This window comes from Sciurus vulgaris, assembly GCF_902686455.1.
Source record: "Sciurus vulgaris genome assembly, chromosome: 8".
Classification (NCBI taxonomy): domain Eukaryota; kingdom Metazoa; phylum Chordata; class Mammalia; order Rodentia; family Sciuridae; genus Sciurus; species Sciurus vulgaris.
This window is the reverse complement of record NC_136468.1, coordinates 3,213,070-3,235,473: the sequence shown is the minus strand read 5'-3', so window position 1 is coordinate 3,235,473 and position 22,404 is coordinate 3,213,070. Positions and strand designations below refer to the sequence as shown.

The following is a 22,404-nucleotide window of genomic DNA, read 5'->3' as shown; positions in this document are numbered from 1 at the left end:
TGAAGTTCAAAAGTACATTTATTTAAAATGTTGGCAAGATATCAATATAAAAGAAAAGAGTATAAGAAATAAAAATAATCGCAGTACAAAACATTTCAAATCTTTAACATCCATAATTTAGATAGTAAGGTCTTTATTTACATCACTTTATTTTTGTAGCTGAAGTTCCATATGGTTTTGTGAAAACATTTAAAAACCTGGTAAATGAATCATAAAACCTAATGTGGGCTCATAAAGTCATATAGTACAAAACATAATTTATGTTTCCTCAGAATAAAATCACACATCTTAAAAAGATGCAGCATATGCAATACACTTGTTTTCCGGCTTCTTCGTCTTGTTCCTAAGGAAGCAGCTGGAAAACAAGCACATCTGAAGGAAGCCCTGCTGGGCGCCACGCCGGCAGCCGGCCCGGGCCCTGGGCTCCGGTTTGCAGCAGGCCAGGTCATCAGTTAAATTTATACGTGGGCTCGTTGAGGAAAACAACTTTCAGAGACAAGCAAAAGAGTGATAATAAACAGAGACCTTCGACGCGAGTCAAGCAGCGCTAGGTGCCTGTAAGAATGCTAAGGCACTTTCCTTACCCACTCAAACCAGCTGGCCTTGCTGCATGTCCCAGCCACAGGGACCGTAGGCCCTGACACACAGGCACGGGGTTCACTCGGCCAGATAGGTGGGCTCTGGCTGAAGCCAGCACTGGAGCTTGCTCAGCCTGCCCACGGATGCCAACCTGGCTCAGTAGCAGCTGGAGTCTCCTTTTAACTAAAATAACCCGTGTGTGTCCCTAAGGGGCCCACGTTTCCCACGCCTGACCCCAAACCTGATTCACCTGTGTTCCCGAGTGCCTGCAGTCCTGAATACACACTGTGGCAACATTTCTCAGGCAACATTCAGGCTCTAGGTATCCAAAAGGCCCTGAGATAACACCCACAAATCACTCATTTACGTTTTTAAAAAGACACAAGAGGACATTCATAACAGCTCAATGCTCACAGCATGTCTACAGAGTGAACAGGTCTCTCACGGCCCTCAGGAACTCCCGCTGTGCCTTCCAGAAGACAGCGTGCACCTCACCTGTGCTAATGAGGAGGGGCTCTCTGAGCCAAGCGGCACTCCAACCAACAGGCTGCACGGCACCCCGCACTGGCTTCTGGAGCCGAGGCAAAATCCCTCTTAAAGTGCCTTTCTCCCGACAGCGCCCACAGGGGCTGCAGTGTTATGACCTTAAAGTTCTATGATACTATATTCCTACGATCTGTCAGGGCAACAGCAAATGTGCGATCAGTGCAATCAGTGGACAAAGGAGGGGCACAGGAAGGACTTGGGACGGGCCTCATCCTGGCCTCCATGGCTTAAGGACTCCCGTCTGAAACAAATCCCACGTGAGGATGGCCCGTCAACGCTGGCGCACCACTGCACTCAGAGAGTCACTAAAAAAAAAAACACACCTAAGAGACTGTATTTCTGCAGTTATTTCTATTTTGTCCACTGCCAGATACTCGAACCCTACCCAAACCAGACAGCACAGTCCTTTCTGGTTCGCAGGGCCTGGCCTGAAAATGACCTCGGTGATCCGCAAAGCAGGCACCCCAACGGCAGCGAAAGCCAGGTGCAGGCGCCCGTGCCCACACACCTCTCTTTCAAAAGGATATGACTCATAGTCCAGGGTCTGCGTGAGCACTCCGGTGAGGACGAACTCGGCGTTGTGCACCTCTGCGGAAGCAGAACCAAGGTTAGGGTCAGCGCACGCCCCGAACCCGGCCAACACCACCCAGCAGAACAGAAGGCCTACCTATTCCACGGGCGAAGTACTCCCCACACAAGTGAAGGTCATTTTCACAGGATATCAAGATGATCTCTGACAGGCTCTGCGGAAGGAGGCGCAGCTCGTCAGAGGACAGCGCCCACCACGACAGCCTCGGTCGGCAGCCCCCGCACTCACCTTGTTCTGCTTGTGCTCCATGAGCTTCCGGAAGGACGGCTGCTTAGACAGGACTTTTCCTCCAGCACATTCCACAATTGCTTTCATAGTTGAAAGGCTTGGGCAGATTCCAGGTGTGATATAAAAATATTTTGCCTTAAAGTAAAAAGAAAATATACATACCATTTTTTTGAATGCTTTCAATTTTTGGAGTATATAATTTTTCATAGACTCTACTCTATGAAAAATGAGATTTTGACAAAACATGGAATTTCCTGAAATTAAATTATACTGCCCCAATAAACAGGGGCACTACAAAAACCCAGGTATGTCAGTTTGAGAACAATTATGCACTTTTCCATGTGAAATATGACCTATAATAATCAAAAGTTCCTAAAAGAAAGGGAGGGCTTAAGTTCCTAAAAGAAAGGGAGGGCTCGGTGAATGGCAAGACTATTGTAAGTATGTTTCACAACACACTGGGGACTGACTGAACCCAGGGGTGCACCACCTCCAACCTACATCCCAGCTCTTTTTACTTTTTGAGACAGGATCTCATTAAGTCGCCTGGGATGGGCTTGAACTTGCATCCTCCTGCCTCAGCCTCCCAAGGAGCTGGGGAGACAGGAGGCACCACCACACCACCGTACCTGGCTCACAATTTCTATGAAATCCCAAACCACATCCCCTGTAACCTGCCGAGCAACAGACTGGCAGCAGCACTTCGGGCCTGCAATCTTCTCCTTGTCTTTATTTTCTCTTTATTATTTGGACTCAACTACAGTCAGAAATAATATTGATGCCTGACTTAATTTTCTAGCAAGCTTATTGTATGTATACCACAAAATACTATTTTGTTTTCAACTGCTCTTAGGAAAAAAAGCCAAACAAACGTGTAGAAAAAGTGGACTACTTTAAGTATAAAGCATGGATGCATCCTAACTCCATATTCCAAACCATTTCTAATTCCTAAGCTGGCTCCTTAAGAAGTTCAAAGAGCAGATTATCTTCATTGATTTACTTAGCTCTTTGATTAAAAAAAATTTCCCAACTGTTTTAAGTCTCCTATCTAACAAATATTTAAAAATCTTTAGTTCTGAATTATTTATGCAACTTTCAATTAATCCTTTCAGGCACTTTCTCCAGCTGAATACACATTTATTGAGAAGGATATAAGCGATGTCCTCCAAAGATTTGTTAAAAGCAGAAAAATGAACTTAAATATCTGTTACCACCTGAATTATTTATGAACACGTCCTCAGAACATGGCATCTCTAATAAACCCACCAAGTAGATTTGGTACCAGTTTTTAAGAGGCCATGGTGAGGAGCAGTTCCTCAGGGGCATCCTGCATGTCCCCGGAGGGCTGACCCGGCACGGCAGCGTCCTGGGGAGGCCCCGGGCGGGCAGCCAGGAGAGGCCCGCCCGCACGTCAGCTGCAGGCGGCCAGTGTGCAGTGTGCGCTCCTCCCAGTGTACCTTAAAGAGCGGGGAGACGTGCGCTCGTTTTAGGGACTCCTCCAAACTGAAAGAGAAAAGGACTTCGGCCTCAGCATCTCGAAGGATGTAGTTCTGTTCATCTGGAAAACAGAAGTGCATGCACCTGAGCAGTCAGGGGCTGCGGCGCGGCGGGGCCGGGTCCCCGGCGGGGTAGTCGTCACTGGTACCCCTCGGCCCCTACGGACACTGGGCACCGCGCCTCCTCATTACCTTCCCCAAAAACAGCCGGACAGAAAAGAGCAGATGGTCTTTCTCTGAATAAGCAGCTGTGTCAACTCCTTTGAAGAAAACTGCCCAACACAGGGACCCTCTGAGGGCTGGCCGCCTGCCTCGCCCTCCGCTGCAGTCACACCCGGTTCTGGGGGCTGGACCCCTCTCCCAGCCCAGACCCGTGGTGGAGAGTCGCCGCCTAGAGGGCCAGCCTCAGTGACCACCACGTCCAACTGTGCACACTGCCAACACAGAAAGGCCTTGCAGAACATCAGGGGCCATCAGCCGATCATCAATTAGGTGGGCGTATCACACTGTACTGGCTTGCCAAAACATGCCCTTTAAGGATGTGAAAGTGTAAAGCACACAGTCCTCAGTGTATGCGTGCATGCTTGCACACACACGCACACACAAAATGGGCAGCCATCAACTTTGAAAACTTCTGAGGCTTTTAATAGCCTGGCTTTCAGTTATTATTTTAACACCTTCCCAATGTGCCAAAGTTAAAGTACACACAATGTCCAGTCTTCTTATGACTGTGTCCTGTATTCAGAAAAGCTTTCTCCTGCACTGCCTACCCACCACAGCGCGTGATGGACAGCTCGACTTGAGCAAACATTCACCAAAGGCAAGAGATGAGGCTGAGCAAACTGGCGTTGGCCAGATGACACACGTTTTAGGATCTGTGGGCCCTGTGTTATTTCTGGTGCATCTTCTCTTTTCTTAAATACTGCCAGTCATGCAGGATGGTGCATGCCTGTAATCCCAGAGAGGCTGAGGAAGGAGGACGGCAAGTCTGAGGCCAGCTTTAGCAATTCAGCAAGACCCTACCTCAAAAATAAAAAATAAAAAGGGCTGGGGATGCAGCTCAGTGGTAAGGCATCCCTGGGTTCAATCCCCAGTTTAGAAAAAAAGAAAAAAAAACCAATGTTTCACAAATGTAAAAAGTATTCCCTACTCATGGACCGTCTGCTGATCCTGAGGTGTTCCACCACTGCACAACCAATAGCCAGTGCAAGAAAGTGAGTCTGGACACAGACCTCACACCCTGTGAAAATCCACGCCAGGCAGACAGTCTAGGAGAAAACGTAGATGACCTTGGGTTCAACAAAGACTTTCTGATACTACACCAAAGGCATGATCCACGGAAGCAGAGTTCACAAGCTGGACTTCACTACAATTAAACACATCTATTCTGCAAAATGCATTGTCAAGACGATGAGACGAAAAGCCACAGAGTGGGAGAAAATGTCTGTAAAAGACCTACCTGACAGAGGACTGTTGCTAAAACACGTAATTTTTTAGATTAATTTTTTATTTGTTCTAACTAATTGTACGTGACAGTAGAAATTTATACATTTTGATAGATCATACATAATCTCTCATTTTTCTGATGGTACATTTGCAAGATCACATCGGCCATGCAGTCATACATGCACATGAGGTTATAATGTCTGTTTCACTCTACCATCATTCCTACCCCATACCCTTTCCCCTCCCTTCACCCCCCTCTACCTAAAATAACTCTATTCTTCCCTATCCCTCTTATTATGAATTAGCTTCCACATATCAGAGAAACATTTGGCCTTTGGTTTTTTGGGTTTGGTTTATTTCATTTAGCATGATATTCTCTAACTCCATCCATTTACCAGCAAAGGCCAGAATTTCATTTTTCTTTAAAGCTGAGTAATATTCTATCGTGTGTGTGTGTGTGTGTGTGTGTGTGTATCACATTTTCTTTATCCATTCATCTGTTGAAGGGCACCTAGGTTGGTTCCATATTTTAGCTATTGTGAGTTGAGCTACTACAAACATTGATGTGTGTCACTGTAGTATGCTGATTTTAAGTCCTTTGGGTATAGGCCAAGGAGTGGGACAGCTGGGTCAAATGATGGTTCCATTCCAAGCTTTCTGAGGAATCTCCATACAGCTTTCCAGAGTGGCTGCACTAGTTTGCAACCCCACCAGCAATGTATGAGTGCACCTTTTCCCCCACGTCCTTGCCAACATGTATTGTTGCTTGTATTCTTGATAATTGCCATTCTGATTGGAGTGAGATGAAATCTTAGAGTAGTTCTGATTTGCATTTCTCTAATTGGGAGAGGATCATCATTTTATCATATATTTGTTAACTGACTATATGTCTTCTGTGAAGTGTCTGTTTAGTTCCTTAGCTGCCCATTTATTGACTGGGTTATTTGGTTTTTTTGGTGTTAAGTTTTTTGAGTTCTTTATATATCCTGGAGATTAGTGCTCTATCTGAGGTGCATGTGGTATAGATTTTCTCCCAAACTGTAGGCTCTCTCTTTATGTTATCGATTGTTTAGAACTCAATGAGAAAATGGGCAAAAGATCTGGAGACTTCATTGAGGAAGACAGAGAGATGACAAATGGGTGCATGAAAGCACACTCAGCATCAGAAGTCAATCGAGTCATGCCAACACACACCTGTGAGAACAGCCAGAATCCAGAACACTGACTGAAAAGCAGGGGAGCCACTGGGAACCCAGCCATTGCCAGAGGGACTATGAGATGGTACAGCGGGAAGCAGCTTGGCAAAGCCTTACAAAACGGAACCGCTTTCACCAAGTGATCCAGCGACTGAGCTCTGGAGGTTTACCCAAATGAGACAAAAGCATGTCCGCACAGAAGCCTGCAGAGATGTGTGCAGCAGCTTCAGTGATACACGCCGACACTGAGAAGCAGCCACATCCTCCTCCACAGGTGAAGGGACAGCAAGAGGAACTGCACTCAGTGCTGGAGAAGCAGCTCTCAAGCCACGAGCAGATGCGGAGGAAGCTCACGCACACGTTGCTCAGTGAAAGAAGCCCGTCTGAAGAGACACAAGCTACAAAACTGCAACTACAAGATCTTCTGGAGGAGGCAGCACCACCGAGACAGTCATAAAAAGCTCAGCGGTGCCAGGAGCTGGTCGGCACACAGGACACTGTTCTGCAAGATCTGTAACTCGGCTGCACGTCACCACACACCTGTCAAAGCCCAGTGGATGTGCAATGCCCGCAGAACGTGCGGGGACGTTATGAGTCGCAGGTGACACGCAGGTTCACTGGCTGACAAACAGCCACCCTGGCTGTGCACGCGTGCGTGCAGGGAATCTCTGCCTTTTCTGTGATCTTACTGGGAATCTAAACTGCACTAAAAAGCAGTTCATTTTAAACAGTCATTACTAAGTTGGAAAAATTCTCTTTGGAACTCTGGCATTTAGAGGGCACAATAAGAATCCTAATATTAAATGCTTATATAACTAAACTACTTCATAAGTCTCAGAGAGCAACACCACCAACACCTATTCACAATACAATGAAGAATAAAAGTCAACCAAAATCGCCCACCACATTGAAGTGTGCACTTTATAAGCCGATGAGAGTCCGTTCAGACTGGCAACCTTCAAGTACGTGACCTGGAAACTAATTTGCCACACAGGTCACCCGCAAACTGACAGGCGGCCCCCAGGCAGCTCTGGGAGTGCAGAGACCCCGCGGCTGGGCTGCAGCGCTGCACTGGGGACAGAGCAGTACAGCCACTCCCCCGCCCAGCAGACCTGCAGGCCCCCGCTGCCCCTGGGCGCCACGCGGCTACTCACCGATGAACTTCTGGCACCTGAAGCACTCCTCCAGCCACTCTGGAGTCACGATGTGCTTCACCACAGAGATGGCCGTGAGGAACTTCACCGTGCGGGTCACCTTGCTGGCGATGAGGTGGGTGCACTTCTGCGCGGACTCGGCAACCTCCCCACCCAGGATGTAGAGCTTCTGGAGCCAGCAACAGACAGGAAAGGAAGTGCAGGTGAGTGCGCCAGGGCACCTGCCGGGGCGGGGGCGGGGATCGGGACGCCCACCTGGCCCAGAAGCCCCTGGGCTGGGAGCAGTCGCAAAGCAAGGCTGGGCTGCGGCATGGAGGGCCCCTGTGCAGCCACCTCTGCACACGGTGGCCTCTTGGCAGCAGCAGCCTCTCTCTCATGACTAAGAGGCCCAGGAATGGCAGCTCACTTCCAAAGTGAACGTGCCCAGGCTTCCCAAGTGAAGACCGGCCACTGACGCACACTACCACCCTGTTTCCACTTTTTAAAAGTGACGGTATAAAAATGGACCAAGACAGGGGCATGTAAGAAAACCTTAACAGCTACTCTCACACCTGAAAAATAGATTAAACCAAATTTATAATAGAATTTATAATTTATTTTCCTTAAAAAACAGGAGTATATGTACGACTCCAGCCCTGCATAAGACTTAACTACTTCTCATTAAGGCTTTATCAGTACATAACAACTACACAGAATAGGGGGTTTCACCGTGGCATGTGCACACAGGCACGTAACTGGATCAACTTCATTCCCCAGCAGACTCCTCGTGACTACCCTCCCCACCAAAACCAGACAAAAACATCCCTTGCACTGTTATTTCAAAAACTATATTTATACTTCTTTTCCCACTTATTTAAAATATACAACCTCCCCCATATCCTGAGTTAGTCTCATTCTTCCCCAGAAAACTAATCTTGGATGAACTGTTTCAATCAAAGAACTTGGAAGAGGAGAGGGCCCCTTTGAAGCCAGAGACTTTATGAAAATGACACTTGAGTGGTATACACACACACACACACACACACACACACACACAAAATGGAATATTACTCAGCCATAAAGAAGAATGAAATTATGACATTTGCTGGTAAATGGATGGAACTGGAGACTATCATGCTGAGTGAAATAGGTCAATCCCAAAAAATCAAAGGTCAAATATTCTCTCTGATTTGAGGATGCTAAAACACAAGGCAGGGGAATAGAAGTTAATTGGATTAGACAAAGGGGAATAAAGGGAAGGGAGAGGGATGAGAATAAGAAAGACAGTAGAATGAACTGGACATCACCTTCCTATGTGCACATGACCAGTCTAACTCACACCATGTACAATCACAAGCATGTGTGGAGGATACATCAAAATACACTCCACTGTCATGTGTAACTAAAAAGAATCAATTTAAAAAAATGACATTCCAGTAAGCGTAAACGCCACGCAATGATAAAAACAGCTCCTGGGTCACACGTCTGAATCTGATTTTCACACAAATAAGAAACCAAGCCCTGAAGTGTGAAGCTGGCCTGTGAAGTAACAGCACGGAATAAGGCAGGAGTGCTCCGCGATCGGAGATCGCCAGAAAGACTCCCCCGACACCGTGACCACCAGGCACCCCATCACGCGGCTTCGCGGCCGCTCGCCGGAGACACACACAGAGGGCAGCGCTGCCGAGCATGCGCGACGGCGCGGAAGGCAGGATCACCTTGATGTACTGCTGAACCTGGGCAGGCTCGAATCCCGTGAAGAGCACAAAAGGGGTCAGCTCTGGAGTCAGCGTTCTAGTGGGCGGAGGTAACTCTTCAACCCTGCAAGACAAAGACGCCAGTGACGACCCTCGGTTCCCACGGTTCCCAGAGGCCCGGGAAGGAGGAGTCGTCACTCTAGCAGCTGTGGCGTGCAGCTTTTGTCTTCAAAGGACGGTGCAGGGGCCACTGTCCTCCCTTCCCCGTTGACGTCAGCACCCACAAGACTCCACGTGGAAGCCTCCAGGGGAGGCGCCCAGCTAGCTGCTGGGGACCATCGACACCGAGGTCGACGCAGGTGGGGCAGTCTTCAGGCGAGGCCGGCTCAGCCTCACCACTCTGCGCTCTCCGCTTTCTACGAATTTTGAAATGACCTCGTGAGACTGGCACAGGCATGCAGGCTGCAGCTGGCCAAGAGGGTGCCCGGCGCTCTGCGGCCCCAACGCCAGCCCTGGCTGCTCCACCGCAGCTCCTCAGGCCTCCCGAGCTGCCACACGGGCGGATGCTTCTCCGAATCTCATCTCTCAGTCTATGCTTAAGGAGCTGGCCAAGGCGAATCTGAAGTTCTTCTGTGGCTTCAAAGCCTATTCCACAACTGGGATGTCATCCAGCCTGTGAGCGGGGCGTGGAAGGCAGGACAACAGTGGCAGCAGGGAAGAGGCGAGGAGGCAGAGCGGCAAGACCGCTCTGGCTGCACTTCACCGGCAAGCACGGCTTCTCTAGAATGGAGAAGAGGCTGGCTCGGCGTCTGCCATGCCCTGCTCGCTGACCGGCACTGGCCGGCCCTGTGTCCACGAGACGAGTCTAAGAGGGTGTGCCTGTAACTGCCACGCAGGCCAATCTAGCAAGCCGTGTGAAGCATGCATGTCACTCCAACGGCCTCGCAGGTCCTCCTTCCTGTCTTAATGTTGGGGCTGGGGTAAACGTTTATTTAAAGAAGAGCTTTTTTCTTTTTCTTTTTTAAGTAAAAAAAAAAAAAAAATACACATCGTTCATACCTGGCCCGCTTGGAAGAAGGCTGGACGCTGGCCACTTCGTTCTGCTTCAGTTTGGGAGGTAGTCTCACACCCTGAAAGGGAAGCACTGTCCATCAGATCAGTCTCCACGCAACACAGAAGCCTCCAAGACGTGTGTCGAGTGACCCACCCACTACTGGCAGGCCAGAACCCCACTCGCCACCCCCTCAGGACAGAGCTCACCTGGGGGACCTGGCACAGCAGGCCAGAGTGGAGGCCACGCTCCGGAGGACCCAAGGCACGTCTGACTTTCACCCGGCTACCCACCAAGCCCTCCAGCTCCTGAGAAAGCCTCTGCCGCTTCTCTCCTCACTCACGTCACATATGCTGTCCTCAACCCTGAACTTCTTAGAACTGTTTCTATTTCAGGTACGTTATCCTGGGTCCTAACTTGGAATGTGAAAGACGTAATCCCTGCAATGACCCCTCCCTAAAGAGACTATTCCTAAAACAGAAACTTCACCCACAGTGTCACAAAAGACACATGGCCATCAGATCGACAGTGCCACCAAAGGCAAGACAAGGTGCTGAATTTCCTGACTGCATCTCAGGAAGGTGCCCAGGTCCCCCAGAATCAGTAAAAGACTCTGACCTGAGGCAGAAGAGAGCCAGGCAAGACAGAAGAGGAACAAGCCACTCCCTGTGGGGTCCCTGACAGTCAGCGTCTCAATTCCGCCCTATCCTTGTCTACTCCTTCTCCACATTTTGAACTCGGAGGTTCTTCCAAAGAGAACTTGCCTGTGTCTCACCATGTGAACTACGCACACCTTCTCAACTACCTCTAGACCACGTCAATCACCTCCACGACGAGTCCCAGGTCCCAGGTGTGCACATCTGCAGTGCACCGGAGACCCACCCAGCCTCTGGCCCGCAGGACCAGCCCTGCAGTGATCTGCAGAGGGCACGCAGCACCATGTTTCCAGCCTGCCGGGAGCTGCTGGGTTCAAGCCAGCCTCCTGCCTGGGCCTCTCCAGCAGCAGGACCACAGGTGTGCACCAGGGCACCCAGGCGTCTGCATTTTAAAGACACAGGTCGACCCGTACGTGACACCCGTATGTGGTCCTAGGCTTTCCGGCCCCACTAGCACTGACCACGGTGAGAACACTGCAGTTCTCAGTGCCGACATGCCTCAGGCAACAAGCGGCAACAGAGGGTCCCAGTGAAATGACCGAAAGAGTCTGTGTAACCGGACGGACGTTCACAGGAGAACCAGAGTTCCACCTACTAGACCTCACAGAGCAGAGTGGGAAGCCCTTCTCGTGCCCACAGCCCACACCGCCTGGAGGTAACCAGGGAAGCGCTGGAACTTCCCTAAGGCACCCTCCTGAAAAGACTCACATCAGAAGCCTCAATCGGTATGATGGGAGTCCGCCTGGCCTCCCAGGAGGCTTCTGGCCCAGCTGCCTCTGGCCTCCCTCCGCTCTGGACTGTAGTGGGTCCCACACCTACTCTTCCAATGGCTCTCCACGTTCTGGCCTCTCTCTAACCCATGGAAAGCAAGAGTGGCCCCCCATTTTCACTCTGTTCTCCAGTTCCAGACACAATCCACAGCTCTTCGAGGCAACAACACTCCTCACCACACGTGAAGGACTGACAGCCATCACCAGCCATCAGATCAACAGGCCTGGGGCACGAGAGGACATGGCCTTCACCCGTGATCATGTTGACATGCGATAAGGAAGTTCTGACTTACAAATACAAACTTGCAGACACACCCCACCACTTTGTAATTCGCAGCAATAGCCAGGGAGAAGTTTCATGTGACATACCATCAACAACTCCGCTGACACTTTCAGTGGGACTCTCCAAGCATCTAAAGAGAGAGAGAAGTTATCTTCCACAATGACACACTGTTCCTGTGAAGGCCTCTCCTGGGGCTGCTCAGCCTGGACCCACAGGGGAAGAAGCTCGCAGCAACTGACAGGGAACACGAAGCACTACCCCAAGTTCCCAAGAGCCTCCAGGACGAGATGGAGGAGCTAGCTGTGACAGCACTGAGGCTCCCAGGTGCTGCGTGTCACCCACGTGAAATGTGCTCAAAACTGGCGGCAAATGCAGCGACCAAGCTGAAGGCACTTGCTGTCCCTGCTGTGTGCCGTGTGGCTGGACACTTCTACAGGAGGGAGTCCGGGTCTGGGTGTCAGCCAGGCCACTCGAACACACGAGTGACGAGAGACGGCTCCCAGCAGGGACACACCAGATAGGGAGGGGTTGGCCATGGGATCAGCATGCTCACACTGTGGGCAAGAGGGGACATGAGGCCCAGACCCCTGCAGAGTGGCTCTGAGCTGAGATCAGACCAGCAGGGGCGTTCCAGGAACATAGGACAGAGCTCAGGTCCAGAGGAGCGGATAAAAGCCATCCTAGTAAGATCAGAACGGGCTTCCTGGGGAGAAGGTCAGAGCACATCCTACGGCCTTCTGAATAATGTACGACTCTGCAAACGAGGAGTGAAAACCCAGGGGCACACTGTCTGCCGTGGGGCAGTCCTCCCTAAGGAGCTAAAAGGAGCCCCTGAAGCCTGTCAGGTCTCGTCTCTCAGGCTAACAAAATCCTGGACAGCAGGCAGAAAGGTGTAGGAAAGAAACAGGAATGATAAGAACTGGCTGGAGGGCCACAGCCACCGGGTGTGCAGGCCGCGCCCCCGTGAACTCGAGCCACGCGGGCGGCTCACTCACCCAGAAGGTTCAGAACCAAGTGCGGGGTCGGTGCGAAGGGGTCCTGCAAGTTGAAGGCTGTGTACCGGCTGTACTGGATCTGGCGCAGGGCCTCAAAGTTCCCCAGCAGGATGTCCCCCAGCCACTGGGCGTTCACGCACGGAATCCTCCACTCTTTGGCTTTTTCATATTTTAAACCATTTGGTCTTTGTTTTGGAAAGAAAGCACATTTATTAAATGTTAGCACTGTCTACTATAAACTGACATCTTTGACAGTGAACAAGACACTTCCCTAAGCAGAAGTGGCTGGCGTATCTTAGCAGTCCCTGGCTGGATCACAAGTCCACCTACTAGTCCTCTTCCTCACCTACTCCTTCACCTGAATTTGCAAATCCAGATTTCATTAATTCATTTCAATTCATTAGTCCAAATGACCTGCAGGTGTTTCTGGTAACACACTGATGAATATCACTGCCATTCTTTTAACAAACTTGGGCTTCTACACTCAAATTTCTACCACAAAATTACAACACATTAAAAAACAGAGTTGTTAAACAGAAGTGCTATCATGCATAAAATCAGGACTAAAAACGGTTTTCAAACTTGGCTTACTCTTTACAGATGAGCACCGTGTTGCTACGGCACAGGTACCCTGTGTATTTGGCACCTGCCAAGTACGCCATTAACTTCAGGTCATCTCTGTCACTATCAACAAATCCAGTCACAGAGATAATCTACGGAGAAAAAGAAAAAGGTTAGACCCGAAAACACAGGACAACCCCTTCGACTTTCTGGTTGTTTTCTTTCTTTTGCATTTGGGACAGTTGGTAAAGTCAGTCTTAAGAGGAGAGGGTCACCACCACTGTGAGCGCAGCAGAGGACCCCGGGAGGCCACAACGGTCTGCAAGCAGGCACCCCAGGCTGACGCGTTCACACAAATCTGCCGCGCGGCAGTTGTGAGCAACACTGTGGCAACTGTCCCAACAACACAGCGTGGAACACCCAATCACGATGGACCTCTCCACAGACAGGCAAAGGGCCGGGGTGTGTGTGGGCCAAGCGGGCAGCCACACGCGGCTCCATCCTGCCTGTGCAGGCTCACACAGGGCACGCACGTGAACGCGCCCAGGAAGAAGTCTGTGTGCGGACATGACGGGCTCGACAGGCTGATGCAGCACGGAGGATGGTGCGTTAGAATGCCCATGAGTCAGTGCTGTCTCCACTCCCTACTGAGCCCGACTTTGATATCTTCAACTGGGAGAACCAGCTGACGATGTTCTCCGACTGCTGCTGGGCCGTGGGCCTGATGCGTCTCGGGACTTTAACAGGGTCAGAGACTGCATTCCATTAAGTATCCACTACACGCAAAGTGAGTGTGGTGCAAACGGCAGGAAGCAGAGGGCCTGACTGGTCACTTCCCAGCAGGGCGGGCACATGGAAGAGCCTCCCAGAGAGCGGCTGGAAACACAAACAGAGCCCCTTACGTGCTGCGAGCAGGGCTTCCCCCCTGGCGGGAACGCCACCGGGAAGTGAAGGGCCCGGTGGGGCGGCACCATCCTCTTCCTCTTCAGCACCGTGTTCAGCCAGTGCGCAGTGACACACCGCTTTCTTTCTCTGATCGCCTATCAGACACAAAACCACAGGTTTGTCGTTTGGGAGTTTTTGCTACAACAGGACTGAACACAAGATGGTTGGAAAGACTGTATGAGTACCATGTCCCATAACCAAAGGACTTCATGACGCTCAGCACACGACTTAACTAAACCAACAAACAAGGGTGCGGCTGGTCACTCTCAATACAACCCGAAAACGTTACTATGAGTGAGAGCCTGTACTGAGGGAGAAGGGCAGCAAGTTTTATGACAACCTGTAAAAGCAGCTAATCACGAACGACACTGACGACCATCACGATTAAATGCCCCATAAGAACACAAAGGGCCCCCGTAACACAAGGTGTGAAAATGGGACCATCCATCTAGAACTGACCAGGAAAAAGCCCATAAGTGTCTCTCCATTTTTAAGGGCAAAGTAGATCCAGGAAAGGGCTACCTCCCCAGGAGGGCTTTTTCCTTCCTTGTGTGCGGGGTGGGAACCCAGGCCTTGTACCAAGACCATCCTTGTACCAAGACCATCCTTGGCTGTCTGTCAGGGACACATTAACATCAGTCTACAGGTCAGAACACAAGGAGAGAAGCAGGAGCGAGAGGGCGCATCAGGGCTGGGAAAGGGAGGCAGCACTGAGCAGGGAGCTGCTGCCCCTGCTGGCAAGCCCCATGGTCCCAAACCCTCTCCTCAGGGGGCTCTGACAGCCACTGGAGGGAGGCCAACCCCTGTCCTATGCTACCTGCAAATTTCCCTTCCTTTCTCCAATGCTCAAAGAAAAGGGTGTCCACAAAAGTCTCTAGGCTACCAAAACGCCATCAACATTAATAAGAAGCAACTTCCCTATTTGTAGAGGTAGAAAAAAAGTTATTTTCCAAAGTCCCCCTCACTAGAATCTGAAGGCCGCGCCCGGAAATGGCAGCTGGCACCCAGGCCCGGGGGCTTTCCTCACCTGCGCATACATGCTGCTGACTTGGCTCTCACAGAGGAGGTGCGTGCAGCGACTGGTGAACGTGGGGTCCACAGTGCCACCGTGTGCCTGGATTATCTGCACAAAAGAGCCAAAGCTGTCATGAACCATCAGGAGAAGTGTAAGTCCAAACACGACGGCCATTAGGAGAACCCCCCATACCCTCAGAGCCCACTCCCACAGCGCACAAGGAAAGCTGACTCAGGCCTTCTGCACCCAGCACCAGAAAGTGAAATGACACCAGAGCTCACCCCGTCCCTTTCCAGGGAGGACACACCCTAACATCATCACAAAGCTATGGAGCCCGACTCGCTCGGGTTCAATCCCCAACACTCCCTGACCCACTCCCCTCCACCCACCTCTACTCCATTTACGGTTTATTTTTTATTTTAGTAGTGCTTTCCTTTTAAAGCAGGGCTTCTCCATCTTGGCACCACTGACATTTTGCGTTTTGGACCAGTGAATTCTGGTGCTGGGGCCGCTCTGAGCAGCAGTGTGTCCGGCAGCCTCCCTGACCTCACGCTATCCTCCAGCAGCGCCTCCCCTGGCTGAGAGCTACATGCCTACAGGCACCGCCAACCATCCCAAGAACCAGTGCTCCAAAAGGAAAGACAGACAGCGAATCAGAATGAAATGGGCCAATACCAAATGCTGGCTTTGAATGGACTGTCTTAGGGGTGAAGGGCCGTTCTACACCTTGACAGTAGTGAGCACGTGGCAGTGGGCCTCTGTCGAAGCTCAGAACACTGCCCCATCAACGAGGGACCTGCCCTGCACGTGAAAGAGAGGCCCACACCACTGCCCAGCGAGCCACTGGCCTCGCTCACTAGCGGCAAGCTGGAGGTGTTTCTCTGCGACTGCTCGCGAGGTCTCTCGAGGCACGAGGCAAAGGCAGAACTCCTGCCTCCGCCAGCAGCTGTGACCGGCTCTTCCTTTGCCGTCTGTGCCCAGCTCACGCCCGGGGCTGTTTCTTCCTACCCTGGGGGTTGTCTGTGGCCTGCTCCTCCTGTGAAGGCCACCCTCCCATGGACGCGAGCCTGCCACCTCCCACTCAGGTCAGCCACGTGGTTCGATGCCGCTTGCATCTTTACTTCCTTAGGCAGCAGCTGCCCTGACCCCTGCGCTCTTCACTTCTCTGTGCAACTCTCACCCTTTCCTGCCTTTACGGCTGAATGTCACATAAATCTGTGTGCGGTGGGTTTAAAGTATGTCCACAAATGACCCGGTACTCAAGAGCTGGAGCTCCACTCCTGCAGCCTGGAACCAGCCGGCTGCCTGCTTCCAGTCTCAGTCACACTCGTGGGGAGGAGTCAGTGGCCATTCTGCAGCTGTCCAAGTAGCCAGGAGAGCCCTGGGTGGTGAGGAACTGGGCCTACAGCCACACCATCTGAGTGGACCCTCAGAAGCTCCAACAGCCACACAAGACAGCCTGCGTCACAGTCACCCTAAGCCACTTTAGGATTCCTGACCCAAGAGGAAACTGAGATAATACATGCGTGTTGTCTCAAGCGCTGGGCTTGGGGCTAATTTGTTCCACAGCAATAGAAAGCCAACGGCGCGTCTCGCTCCTTGTCTATCAGTCCCCTGACTCGCTCTAGGTCCTACTTCACACCTTCCCCATTCAGGTCGGAGCCCACTCCTTGCCTCCCCTCTCCCCTGCTGCTGGAGTGGCTTCCTGAGAAGAGGTGAGTGCTCTGACTGCAGAGGCCTTAACACATGCCCCCTCCAGTCCCACTGGCCAGCAGGCTGTACAGGACTCTATATTGGAAATTGCTGTCTCTCAAGAGTTTTGGAGATGCTCGTGGATCCGGCTCCACGTGCTGCGTTCCAGGGGCCAGACCCCATCCAGATCCTCAGCTTTTAACATGCTCCCTCCACTGAGCGTTTCACTCTTCCTTCAAGGGCTGAACATCCAGAGCTGCCTTGACACTGTTCTCCGGGCTCCTTCTGCTCTGGAGAAACGCAGCATTAAGTTGCAAGCTGTTTTCTTTAATGCTTTTCCTCCCTTCATTTTCTCTGTTCCCAAAATCCTAATAATGATGGAGGACTTTAACTTAAAACAAAATGAAATAAAACGAAGAAAAAACTTTATTCTTTCATACCTGAGTTTTGCTCTATTTTGTAGGAAGGTTTACGAATGTCACCTTCTAACTTCTGGCCCTTTTTCACATTCCTACTGCTCTAACTCTCAGAAATGCCTCCTGTTCCTCCCTGCCTGGCTCAGCTCTCACCCTCAGCTGGCCAGGGGTCACCCTCCTGGCTGGTTGCAAAGTCAGTGGTTTAACATGTAACATGGACTGCTGACTACTTTGCTCACCCTTTTCTATCAAAGTTCCGAGGAGGAGAATCCAAATCCACTGTAACACAGCACATAAACAAGGTCTTAGAAGACAAGGCAGCCTTTGCCCCCGCCTTACTCCGGCTCGGGAGACCCAGGCTGGAGCCTGGACCTTCCATCCACTTTTGCCTGTGGTTTCTGCAGACTCCTGCCTTGGCCTAAGCTGCCCCAGCTGGACAGTCCTCCTACTTATCCTCTAAGATTAAGCCCAGGAATCACCTCTTCCAGAGCTCTTAGCACCCAGCACCCCAAGAAGTTAACGTCCTCTTCCAGAACACCCTGTGCCATCCATCTCTGCCCTAGCCCCCAGACTGCCTGCTCTTTACCTGTGGACGTGTCAGTCTGCCTGGGCTGTTTATTAAGCACTGCCCAGGTCCTGTAGCAGGCTTGGCACATGTCACGTTTAAACACCAAGAATGTTTAGTCAAGGTGTGCTTGAAACTCACACTCAGTTTTGATTTGTGGCAAAGCAAGGAAAAGTGTTTACTTTTTCTTATCTTTAAAGGCCACTGTGCAAAACAATAAACTGACAGACTGCCCTTCCAGTTACACTAGGAACCTTGAGGTCCCTCTGAACCTGAAGAGTCTGGGGTTCTCTAACACTTGCCTTTGGAGAAACAAAATGTTTAAGACACGTACACCTTGGTGGTCCTTGTCTTAGGTCATCAAACACCTGATCTTGTCCCACATTCCCAATTATAGACAAAAAAACCAGTTCCCCTTACAATCTCAGAGCCTAAATAGTGTAAGAATGATCAAGCCCAACATCCTCACCTAATAGGTGGAAAACTGAAGTCTGGGAAAGACTTCACAAAGAATGTTAACAATAAAAAACTAGACTGTGCTCGAAGCACACACAAATGCGTCTCAGAGAAAGTAGCTGAATGAACAGGAAGTCTACATTCAAAAGGCTCAGCTTGAAATTCAAAGCTGACTTCCTTCCAGTGCAGCTCACCCTTTTCCAGGTAGCCAGCAGCTGCTTATCGGACATCTGCTCTGGATAATCCGCAATTGCAAACACACATCCCAGTAAGAAGCCTTCTTCTGGAACTAGAACAGAATTATACAAAAAAAAGATATGACTTCATGAATACGCATGCACAAAAGTTAAAGCCGCCTTTTGCCAGGTTCACGTGAACTTATTACGCTAACAAGGCTTAACCATGAGGCATATACCAGTAATCTGAATACATCTGGAACATCATCACAAATATTCTAATTAGATAATCCATGTAAAATGATCATTAAAACCTAAAATTAATCAGGCGTGGTGGCACATGCCTGTAATCCCAGCAACTTGGGAAACTGAGGCAGGAGTATCCCAAGTTGGAAGCCAATCTCAGCAACTTAGTGAAAGGGCCGGGGATGTGGCTCAGCGGTACAGCACCCCTGGGTTCAATCCCTGGTACCAAAAAGAACAACAACAACAAAAACTAACATATTTTATGCATGACCACTAAACATTCTTGAGTTAGTCCTTGTGGCAGCTTGGATGCCCTACGGGACCACTCTCTTCAGTAGTTGATGGGCGACCCACAGAACAGAAGAGAGCCTAAGATCCATGCTGACTGTCGGGCATGAGATTTGCCTTCTCCGTCTTGTGGCGACTGCTCGGTGTGAATCCTTACCCACCCCCTCCAACACTGGCCAAGCATCTACGCAAGCACGAGGCCTGCAGCACAAAGGAAGAAAAGCCCCATTACTAACTCTCCACTGCTGGGTCGTGTCCAAAGAGCTGCTGCTGCTGGGGTGGGGGCTGCGGGGGCTGCAGGGGCTGCTGGGGTGGAACCTGATGCTGGAGCGCCTGGGAGGCCTGACTCAAGTGTTGTGCGGTCTGATTCTGCATCTGCTGCTGCTGCTGCTGCTGTTGCAGGCGCTGCAGTTGTTGCTGCTGCAGCAGGCTGTGCTGCTGCTGCTGCAGTTGTGCTAACTGCTGCTGCTGCAGTTGGTGCTGCTGCAGTTGGTGTAACTGCTGCTGCAGGGCATGCTGTTGCTGAAACGGCTGCAGCTGCTGCTGAGGGCGATGCAGCTGCTGCTGTGGATGCAACTGTTGCTGTGGAAATGGCAGCTGCTGCTGAGAAAACTGATGCTGATGCACTTGCTGCTGCTGCTGGGAGAACGGGTGCGACTGCTGCTGGGGGTAGGGCTGCTGGGAAATCTGCTGCTGCTGCTGCTGCTGCTGCTGCTGGAGCTGCATGATCTGCTGGGGCTGGAGGTGCAGGACTGGATGCGGCGGCTGCGGTGGGGGCTGCTGCTGGGGCGGATGGTGCTGCTGTAGCATGTGTGCCTCTGAAGCGCCTTTCACCTGGCTGAAGAGCACAGCGCTGGCGCTGGCGCTGGCATGTCCCGGCTGGCTGTGATTCACCTGCTGTTCTAGACCCTTCGTGGGTGCTGAAAGGGACTGTAAGATCTAGAAAACAGAAGTAGGTCCGAGTCATTACAGACAGTTCCTGAAAGGTGCTAGTCATCTCTCCATAAAGAGCAATAGAACATTCTGTAATAGAAGCATCAAATTATTGGAAACTTCAAAAGCAATGTCACATTTTTCTCATGTATTGATTTTTATCACCAACATGAATAAAGCAAGTAAACAAATTCGCATTTTGAGAACACCAAAATTTTAAACTACAAAATGGAATAATCAAAGTTGACAAACATGAAGACTCGTGGCTGCTGTGTCTCAGAGAGCAGAGTGAGACAGAGACAAACGCAGTGCTGTCCTGTCCCTGTGGGTCCTTGGCAGCTGAGCCCAGCGGGACCCTTGCGTGATTGGCGGCACCCCTCCGTGGCCTTCCGGGTCGAAGGCTCTTTGCGGAATGACAGGTGATGAAGGGTCTGATAGCCAGACTCAGCCTCACCCAGATCTTTTTTCCACAGCAGCCATTTTCCACTTCCCCTGCCCTGTGGTCCTCAGTCCAGTGAGAACCCACAAAGCCACCTTCCAGATAAGAGCAGGGTGTTCCAATGGCAGCAGGGGCTCAAGCATAACACCAGGAACAGCCTGGATAGCAGTGAAGCTCAGCATGGCCCCTCTCTCCCCCACGGTGCGCTGTGTGAAGTGTGTGTGACCAACAAGAGGGACAAGGTCCCAACAGACTAAGATACCATCACCACAGATGGCCAATAATCCTTCCTTAAAAAAGACTCTGAGCTCTTTAGATGGGACAAAAATTTCAAGCTACAGAAAACTATTCCATCCAGACTATTTCCCTCCTAGTTCATTCCACTTCACAAGAAGCAAGCTGAGCGTTGGGTCCATGCTGTGGGGTGGGAGGGGGAAGGACAGGGATCAGTCACCAAGCAGAGAATCACACTCCAAGGCTTCTTCCTCTTCACCGCACAGAATAAATCAAGACCAAGGCAACGTGTTATGGCATGAGTTGTGTTCAATATGCTCACATGACGAGTCTAACCCACTTCTTGAGGCCATAAAGCAGCATGAGAACGGTGCCTTCTCCAGTTAAAGACTTCAAAACACCCAGTCAAGGCAAGGGGGAATCAGCCCCATCGCCGGCCACCCCACGGGCTGAGCAGCTGTGGTGTGCGCAGGCCCGCAGACGGCAGCTGGAGACACCTGCTCACACACACAGCACAGCATGAGCCTACAGCCAGTAGAGATGCCCTAGGGGGACGGGGAGCCGGGCTAGGAGGGAGTGTTGTGCTTGCTCTCGTGGGGTGCCCTTGGGGGTTCATTTTGCACGTGTATTATTTTCAGGTAGAGCAGAAAACATACATGGGAACTTCATGGAGCCCAAGAGGTAATGCTGCTGGCCACAACGAGCGGGCTGACCCGGCCGTCCGCCACCTGCTGCCGAGAAGGAAGACCCCACATAAACGTGGCAACAGACTCCAGGACCAGGGCACGGGAAGGTTGGAGGCCAAGGCGGCCCTCGGAGCACTCCTGTATCTCTCAGCGTGGCCACAAGAACTCAACTGGCTTTGGTGAGTGCATGGGTAGGTCATGGTCTGAAGGGCTGAGGAGGCCAGGGGTGACAGGAGGCAGTAGGGCTCAGGTTCTGGAAGCAAAGGTCACAAGAGGCCCCTGACCCGACCATGTGAAGACGGGAGCGGATGGAGATCCGGACAAGGCACCAGCTAAGCACAGAGAGCGCCACTGGCTCTGGGAACAGGCCTGGCTGGGAGGGGCCCTCTACGGTCAGCCATCCAGACACCTGCTGAACACCTACCACGTGCGTCAGAGCACCTTTTCGGCCCTCTGATCTGCCTCTGGCTGAAAACCTGTCAGTCCTGAGGAATGCAAGGCAAAGCGAGGTCCTGATGCTGATCGCGGCTCCGCTCTGCAGGGCACGTCTGAACAGACCTCCGCATCACAACGCCACGGCCCTGCCCCATCACGTGACCTGAGGCACTACTACAACACGCGGCGTCTGAATGTGACTAAGCCTGCCTCACGCATCCTGTTCTATTCGACCTCACTTCACTCACGCCCAGCGGAAGCTCCCACGCGCAGCTCGCAGCCCTCCCGTGGGCTCCAGTGCCCTGCACGGCCACGTGTGGCAGCCATCCCGGATACCTTCCCTGCAGCCCTCTCCTGAGGACAGTTTCAAAAACATCCACTTATTTCCATTTCAAACAAGAGTCACTCACATCTGCACCCAAACGCTCACTGGGGATCTCCGGAATTCACCTGCGCCCGCTATATCTGATCACGGCAGAGCACAGGAGGGATGAGCAGACTGGCCGTTGCTTTCCACACTGAAGCAGGCGAGGAACCGCGCACCTTCCTTTCGATTTTAAATGAATGACGACCGTCCACGATCTCAACTCAAGAAAAGGAGAAGGTGAGACTGCCAGCTGCAGGCTGTTCTCCTGGTGATGTTCCCCCAGCC

At 51.3% G+C, this 22,404-nt stretch overlaps 1 protein-coding gene across 2 annotated transcripts in view; it reads right to left on the bottom strand.

Moving 5' to 3' along the window:
• Positions 1-22,404, bottom strand: part of PAXIP1 (PAX interacting protein 1) — a 46,031-nt gene continuing 23,627 nt past the window's right edge. The window contains exons 7-21 of one of the 2 annotated variants that reach the window (XM_079149260.1): positions 19,262-19,964; positions 18,510-18,604; positions 15,199-15,294; positions 14,129-14,266; positions 13,257-13,378; positions 12,666-12,850; positions 11,757-11,800; positions 9,970-10,040; positions 8,932-9,034; positions 7,235-7,403; positions 3,400-3,500; positions 1,943-2,077; positions 1,793-1,868; positions 1,654-1,713; positions 1-465 (exon numbers count right to left, since the gene is read on the bottom strand). In XM_079149260.1, the coding sequence (XP_079005386.1) occupies positions 449-465; positions 1,654-1,713; positions 1,793-1,868; positions 1,943-2,077; positions 3,400-3,500; positions 7,235-7,403; positions 8,932-9,034; positions 9,970-10,040; positions 11,757-11,800; positions 12,666-12,850; positions 13,257-13,378; positions 14,129-14,266; positions 15,199-15,294; positions 18,510-18,604; positions 19,262-19,964 (2,115 nt within the window). In that variant the 3' untranslated portion in view covers positions 1-448. The other variant, XM_079149259.1, reaches the window with a different exon arrangement.